Source organism: Microtus ochrogaster, chromosome 18, assembly GCF_000317375.1.
Source record: "Microtus ochrogaster isolate Prairie Vole_2 chromosome 18, MicOch1.0, whole genome shotgun sequence".
NCBI classification, from domain to species: domain Eukaryota; kingdom Metazoa; phylum Chordata; class Mammalia; order Rodentia; family Cricetidae; genus Microtus; species Microtus ochrogaster.
In genome coordinates, this window is record NC_022020.1 from 51,303,033 (window position 1) to 51,311,212 (window position 8,180).

Genomic DNA, 8,180 nt, shown 5'->3' on the forward strand with positions numbered 1-8,180 from the left:
AGCCTGCCTGTTAAAGGATGGAATAGAAGATGGGTTAAGCTGACAGAACCCGACACTCAATCCATTGTATAAGTTTATTTTTTTTTTCTGGCTTAGAGATGATCACGTGTCAGGTTCCATTTCCCCAGAGACATCCTAGTAAGCAAAAAGTGCAGGTGTCACTCCCTATGTCTTGAAAAGGTATCTCTGTTTCTTGCCAGCACACTCAGGAGGTTGGGGGTTGGGTCCTGGCTGTGTGTGTGTCAGAGCTCTCATATCCTGCAGGGCGAGGACTGGATCCCCAGTTACACCTGTGCCAGCCTCCAGGTAGTTAACATGGAGCAGGTTTCTGTAATCAAGAGCATTCCAGGAGCAGAGCTAAGACAGAGGAGAGGCCATTGCCACAGGTGCAGCCTTCTGCCTTGCTCTTGGTAAGGCAGAATCTTAATCACAGCAGAACCCAGTTGCCTTGCAAGTCTGCCGTGAGGTAGGGTCCATTTCAGGGAGGAAAAGAAACTGGAGAGCTGCACAATATGTTAAGGACCCAGGGGCGGCAGCTGCTGGGTGCTAGCTAAGGTTCTCAGCCACAGGAGTGATGTAGTGGCTGTCCAGAAGGGATTCCTAGACTCTGTTTGCTGCTGGACATAGACTCGGAGCAGCTGCAGTTGGCTGAGATAGCAACATGCCTTCCCTGCTCCACAGCCGGCTCCACCAAACCAAATGTTGAAAATATTCCGGTCAAGGAGGGCCTACCAGCCCAGCACCCATGGGGAGCTCCCTGACTCCTGCTACCCTGCACCCTGTGCTCTTAGCAGATCTCTGACTTGGGGGATGCAGAGCTAACTGGGGAGAAGAGAGGGTTCACGGTCAGGAGAAAAAGTCTTTGCTCCGATCTTTGAACTAATATCATTTTGGGTGAGGGCTTGCACCAGGCCAGTGACTAACAGTGATAGTATTAGCTCCCTAAAAAGGGAGTAGGGTGGGGGTGCTCTGATTCCACCTTAGAAGGTGGTGGACCTACTTCCCACTGGATCGAAGTAGCAAGGGCCGCTGGCTATTAGCAAATAAGTGGGAACACAGGTGCAGTTAAACTGTAGGCTGCTGACCTCACACAGCCTGGGAGGGGGATTCGTTCTTGGAGCAGTGTTCTCAGAATTTGCACACACTCCCTGTGTTGCACTCCTACCGCCCAGGCCCACCAGATCCAAGACAGCCTTGACCCCTAGATTCATACCTAAACCCTCAAGCTGTAATCGGTGAGCACGCTTAGGCGGACAACAAACAAATTTTTAATTTTTTCTCCAAAATACTTTCAACTAAGTTTACAAACAGTTTCTTCAACTCTATTCTTCTGACTCCCCTTTCTTTCCAGCGGGAACCTTCAAAGTCAAGATCGTTGGTCCCTCCGGCAGGTGGGCACTGATGCTTATGGGAGTAGCTAGGAGCAGCGGCGTGGCCAGCGGGACCTGTAGCTCGTCACTCGTCCCTCAGGCCTCCCGGTTGGGGTTCCATTGGTCTTTCTTGGAGCGTCAGAAGGTAGGCGCGAGTGTCCGTCCCGAGGCTGGCCGGGGCTTGCCCCAGGACTAGCAAAGAGTGCGTGGCCACAAGGCAGGGAGCAGAGGGCTCGCAACACGCCTTGCAGCGCCTCTAGAGGGCTTGCCAGGGCTTCCCGATGGCCTGGATATGCTCCTTGGCCTTCAGGCGCAGAGCCGCTATGCTGCTGTTGCGCGGATAAGCCTCTTCCAGCGAGAACTTGTCCCCGAATCCCGGCGCGCACGTGTAGGCGGGCGGTGGCCCGAGCTGCTGCAGACCGGGGCCCAGGGGCGCGGAGTTCAGGAAGGGCGGCGGTGGCGTATAGCTGGCGGGGAGACCCTGCGCCGGTGGGCCGAAGCCAGGCAGGCTCTGCAGCGCTGTAGCACCTCCACCCGGCAGCGGCGGCCCGAGCCAGGGCTCCAGGGGCAGGGCGCTCCCGGGTGGCCCGCTACCGCTGCCCGGGCCGGTCCCCAACGGGGCCAGAGCAGAGGAAGGCGGAGAGCGGCTGAAGGAGAGGAGGGGCGAGTCCTGCAGCTTCATGGACGACACTTCCAGTTTCTCCTGCCGCCTCCACTTAGCTCGTCGGTTCTGGAACCAAACCTGCCAGCAGAAGTGCAGAGCCTTTCAGGCTAGGGCGAAGGGCAGCAGAGTGAAGCCCCCATCCTGGGCAGGCCTGCCAGCCTGATCCTATCCCTATCCCTCCAAATAATCCTGGCACTGGAGTAGACCTCTGCTCGAAGGGCGCACAAGTTCCTTTCTTTACCTCCTTGATCTCTCCTCGCTTGTACGCCAAGGCTTTCTTTTACATATGCTCTTCTTTTTGCCACTATCCTCTCCGACCTCACCCCATTCCTCCAAGCACCCCCTATCTTCCGTATCTCTCAAGGTTGTTGTTGTTTTTGGTATCTGTTAGAGAACAGTGAATTTAACTAGGCGGCCAGACCTTAGGACTTTAAAACCAGTTTCTGGGACCCTTTGGCTCCTGATGCTTCAGTTTGGGATCTTGCTTCTGCTCTGTATGCGGTAGCTCTTGCTTGCTGCTTCAGCCTCTCTGTTTTATCTGCCCCCTTTCTCTGTTACAAACACAGGCACTGGCAACTCCCACGTTAAAAATGCAACTGTTTCCCCTAGGTTTCCTGTATTTCAATCCCTGCACTCTCGGCTTTATTTAATTGGCGCCTGTTTAGTATTTCGGAGGCTTCTATAAATTACTCCCCAAGATTACAATTGTTCAAGTGTATTATATCTACATTCATAGTACGGCATTTTGCCATTTCTCTTCATATGTGGGTCCATTGTTGTGTAAAAGGGATGCTGCTTTCTTTTTTTCACTTACGGAAAAGTCCCTGCCAAGGACGCTATGGTTCCTTGCACTGGGTCCTCCACTACTGATTTGATTTGATACCCGCATGAGGAAGGATGCCACCGTAGTGTTTTAACACCACAGTCCACTCACCGACGAAACAGAATCAGCTTCTTTTAGAGAAGGTTAGGAAAGAACTTTGGACAAGGTGTGCTTAGGGCTCTGGACCAATGGGGAAAGTGGTATAAACAGGAGAGCAGAGAAGATGAAAACCCAGCCCGGAGTGAGGGAGGAACAAGCATGTGTGACCATGGAATTAGGGAGAAAAAGAGAACTAAATGTAAGTTTCTCCACATAAGGCACCAGCCACCAGGAAATATAGAAGAAAGAGAGAGAGAGAGTGAGAGAGAGAGAGAGAGAGAGATTGAGAGAGATTCTGGGGGAGGAGGAGGTGGTTCCTCCGTGACTCTTGAACTTCTCTGCGCCATCCCTACAAAATTAGTTCCAGTACTGGATCTAAGGTGGTGCGCCTGAAGCTTGGGATAGCTGGCTACCTACTGCTCTCCTGCCGCCCTTCATCCTGGAGGAGACCTTCCTTAGTCCCATCACACCCTCTGATGATCTACTTATATGGGGAGAAGTTACATGCTGGTCCCAGGAAAGCTACAGACCCTGCTCTCCAGAATCCCATACATTGGTGGAGAAGGTAAAACCACTGAACAAGAGCGGTATAGGTAAACTTGGAGCAGAGGGAGCCGACAAGAGCTGCAGTCTGTGGGACACTGGGATGAAGTGTTTCCGCTCTGTCTTCATATTCTCTCTCTCTCTCTCTCTCTCTCTCTCTCTCTCTCTCTCTCTCTCTCTCTCTCTCTCTCTTTCCCTTCCCTGGACAGCAAGTGCTGAAATGTTCAACTTTTAATGAAAACTATAGACTTGCAGTCTTTGGTAGTTAATCCTAAAATCACAGTTAGGGAGCTCTTTGCTTTAGACACTCCTGGGCCCCAGGCTGCCTAACCACGGAAGTCCATAGAATCCCCGTTGCTGGGAAATCCTACTGACAAAAAGCCCATCTTGATTCCACTCTAGACACATTGAATCTGTTCTCACTCTCTCCCTTTCACGTCCCTTGTAAACTCTCTCAATTTGGAAGCCCTCCCAGATTTTTCACAGATGACTAGCAAATATTTAAAGCGTCCAAATATTTTAATGATGGGGATTAAAAAAAAGTTCATCTTTAATTAAAGCGAAAACTCTCTTACGATAAAAAAAGGAAAAGGTAGTGTAAAATGAAGGAAAAGTCAGTTTCTTAAATCCGTCTAAAGTTTTAACTGGCGGCTTAAAAGGGAAGGGAGTTTTCGTTTTGAACAAACGTGCGCAGTTGGTGACGAGGTGGGGGCAGTTGGGGGCCCTCGGTCTACTGACCCCCTGGCCGGTACTTTCATGCTTCCATTCCCTTTGCCTTCCGCGCACCCGCAATTCCTTTTCGACTGCTTCTAATGAGCTGTCAAGCTCTTCATCTCCCAAGCGACTGCCAAGTCCTTTTAGTTTAAAGCCGGGAGCCCCCTCCCCCAAAGGGGACATCTTACAGAACCAGACGGCTCAAAGGGTGGTACATGGGGGAAATGTCGACGTTCTTAGAGACTCCTTGGGCTCGGGGGCTGCCTAACCAGGGAAGGAACACACTAAGTAATTGCAGTTTAGCCTTGACCCTCCCAGGTTCCGGTCCATCAGTCCTAGAACTTACCTGGACCCGAACCTCGGGTAGGTTAACCTTGCCGGCCAGCTCTTCGCGACTGTACACGTCCGGATAGTGGGATTTCTCGAAGGCGCGCTCCAGTTCGTGCAGTTGGTACGTGGTGAACGTTGTGCGGTTACGTCGGTGCTTCTTCTTGGGAGGTTCCTCCTCTGGTAGCTTTGAGTCGCCTGCTGCTGGCCCAACGGGCAGTCCTGGGCTCGGCCGCGTCTCTCCCTGCTCCTTAGGGTAGCAGGGGCGAGAAGCTAGGGCAACAAGGCCGCAGGGGGTCAGTGACACTTGTCCAAAAGGCGCAGTCGCCTCCCCACGGCCCTAGGGCTCCCAGTGGTGCCGGAGCTGTCCTCGATGGAAACTATGTGGGGTCCCTAAGATTTCTCTAATCTCAGATCGGGCAGACCCGCTGACCTAAGGTCAAAGAGAAACTCATCTTGCAGAGCACTTCAGGGGATTCACAACGGGGGCCGTGCACTCACCTTCGTACTCCGGGACCAGCCCGGGGGCTGGCGGTGGGGAAGACTCAGTGCCTCCCGCTGGCGCCTTGGGGCAGGCGGGCCGAACGCCCAGCCTGGGATCTCGTTCCTTTGCGCCCCTGGAATCCCTCTCTGCAGGAAAGGGGTCTAGGATCCCGTCGTCCTTGGTAAAGCCCAGGATGGCCTCGATGCTGTGCAAGCGCGAGGTGCTCCCGCCCGGGCTGCGGAGCAGGTGGCCAGCGAGCGAGAAGCTCCCGTCGGCCATGGCTGGCGAGCAGCTGGGCAGGTGCATGGGGAGGCGGGCGTGCACTTTGCAGACTGAAGCTCGATGCCTGTGTTTTCCAAGTGCGCACTTCTAGAACGTGCAAAACTGGACCAAAGCCAAGCTCGGCGGCACCCGGCTTGGGCTCTGGAGATGGGCAAGCGCTGGGTCAGCAGTCAATCGGAGTGCTGTTGCAGCTGGAAGTTTGGCCTGGCCTGGGGTAACTGGAGCTCTAGAGCAAAAGACCAGCGTTGCTGGTCAGGGACTCCTCCTCCTCCTCTTCAGACCCAGCCCTTTCCCTCAGCCCCTCCCTCTATAGAGGGCGGGTCTTTCCCCTGGTGAGCCTAGGGTCCTAGGCGTGCCACCCAGGCCTGCACCCGGAATGTCCCTCCATCTGATATTTTGATCTAGTTCAATTCCACAAACATTTTCCAGGTACCAGGACTACGAAGTTTGACAGGAGGGGCATCTCTCTACTCCAGTAATAGCTTCACTGGGGCAGACTTCCCGGAGTTCCCTCTCCGCTATCTGGGTTCATCTGTCCCTCCTGCCTACCTCCTCCCAGAGCTTTCCACTCTGGACCTCCTCCTCTGTGTGGTCCTTGGGAGCTCCAGGCTCTACTGAAGGTTTTCCGGCTATACCTGGGCAATGGAAGTCAGTTCACAGGTCTCTCGATTTGAATCTTGCCCCTTCTTCCCCTCATTTTTACGTCTATGCTCCTGGGCTTTGAAGACCCAGACTGCAGGCTTCTTTTGTCTGTGTCTGTTTTAACTTCTTTCTGTCCCCTCGGAGCAGTTTCTTCGTTCCAGCGCGAACCGCAAACGGTGTTGGGACACTCTGTGCCACAGAAGCAATGACTTCAACGATGAGAAGTCCCAGGACCCTAGGAAGACACACCAACGTTCCTCTCATAAGCTATCCTGAAAGGGCAGGGTCCGTAACAGAGTTCCAGTGATGTGCAACCCTGGCCTTCTCCTGCTTCCGCAGGTTAAGCGGTTGACGCAAAGCTGGTGGGTGGGGTACTTTGCTGGGGGGGAGGGGGAAGAAGGTCCTAGCGCTTCCCTGAGGGTTAGCGCCCTAATCCGCTTGAGTTCCTTCCCCTTGGGGGCCCCTTGAGGCTTGTGTGACCCAGAACGACTCAAAGGCTCAGCACAAAGTTGATTCCTAGGGTCCTCATTGCTGAGGGGCAACTGTGAACATTGCATCCCTCAAAGTCGAGGGTTAGACCCCGGCTGGTGCCTGACTTTGCTAAAGTGTTAGTCTGAACGTGGTGAAATCCTTCTGCAGAAGATCCCCACCCCCAAGAGCAGGGGACCGGCATCTCCCAATTCCACCTTGCTAGGCTCTTAGGTCTCCATCAAGGCAGACTTCTTTATCCCTACTTTTCTGGTTCCTTCTGCAGGGACAACGCACGTCCCACACACTCGCACAGCCAGCTTCGAGGAGTTTAATTTCCAGGCTATGAGGCAAGACAAACGAATAAGCAAGGGGGAAATCCCAGCTCCTCTGAGGCTTTGCATATGAGTTACTAATTTCCCTAACAGTCCTTTTTCTAGTAAAGTTTTTAAAAAGAAAAGTAAAGTTTTTAAAAAGAAAGAAATACAGCACACAAATTAGTTGTGAGTGGGTTGAAACTGAAGTTCTGGCTAGGCTCAGAAAGTCTGAATTTTAAGAAAAACCTCTTAGGGGTGAAGATGTCACTCAGGGTAGAGCACTTGCCCAATAATGTTCAAACCCTCGCACCTGTTAAATTACAATGCACACCTCGGCTAAATTAATGAAAATAAATAGCACTTTGGCGTTTTTCAAACCCTGTGCGTTTTTCCTGCCATGGGATCCTAGACATCGTGTGAGTGAAAGGGGCAGGTCTTCCTGAAGAGGAAATGATGTTCAAAATGAGACATCCAATTGAGGGGCAGGACCAGAATGCCAAGCAGCTGATTCCTCAACCTGAAGTTTCTGGCTGCATCTAGCTTGTGGTTATTAATGCCGTGTGAAGTTTTTAATTAAATCAAAGTGCCTCCTGACTCGCAGCCCATCTTTGGTCCCTTGCCAACCCCGGCTCCAGAATCCTGTATCTCTGAGACTGAGGTGGAGGTGGGGTCATTTAGCTTCGAAAGGAATGAGATCCGAGCCCTTGAGTCTCCAGTTCTGTGAGACTGGAGCCTCGGGGGAGCCTCTGAAGCGAGGCACCGATCCTAGCGGTACCCTAGAGGGATTTCCTAGCTGGTTAGGTAAAGTGGCTGAGGTACTGAGGCAGAGGGCAGCTAACTGCCAGAATAATTCATTGGTATATGTTCTTTCCTTTTGGACAGAATGCATTTTTCTGTAACCACCCCCCCCAAATAGTAAATCTATCTCTGTAATAACAGCTGAGTGAAGTTAAAGTGTTCCTTAACCTGCCCCTTAAGCTGCCCAGTGGTTTCTTTACTCTCTTTCTAAAGTTAATTCCTGCTGGAACTAGCCAGCTCTACGGGTAGCTCCAGGTGAGGTGAGCTTTTATTTACTGTTTATGCTGTTTACAGAGTTTCTGGAGAAAGGCAGGAAGGTCTTTACAAGTCCTGTTGAGGCTTGAGGGCTGGGATCCGCCTTTGTGTGGGACATAAAGAGCCAGTCAGGACCATTGTGGGCACGGTGGAGGGTACTCCAAGCAATCAGCTGGGGGTCATTGTTAGGAGCTAATCTACATGTGTATTTCCCAAGAACTCGATTAGAGAAAATGAATAGACAGACATGTCCCTAATTCTCCTAGCTGGAGCTGTGTTTTCCAGCAGTTAAGCTAGTTCTGCTTCAGCAAAAGTGGGGAGTCTGGCTTCTGAACCACCCCTTTGTTTAATTCATTGATTCATTAGAAGGATCAGTGAAAGCTCCCTCTTCCCT

General features: G+C 52.2%; 1 protein-coding gene across 1 annotated transcript; it reads right to left on the reverse strand.

Annotated features, from left to right (window-relative positions):
* Nucleotides 1-1,594: 1,594 nt before the first annotated feature.
* Rax (retina and anterior neural fold homeobox) lies at nt 1,595-5,330 on the reverse strand. The gene is made up of 3 exons (XM_005356211.1): nt 5,042-5,330; nt 4,560-4,813; nt 1,595-2,112 (listed from the first exon to the last, which is right to left on the reverse strand). Exons 1-3 carry the CDS (start codon nt 5,328-5,330, stop codon nt 1,627-1,629), a joined length of 1,029 nt encoding a protein of 342 aa, XP_005356268.1. The 3' UTR covers nt 1,595-1,626.
* Nucleotides 5,331-8,180: the final 2,850 nt, after the last annotated feature.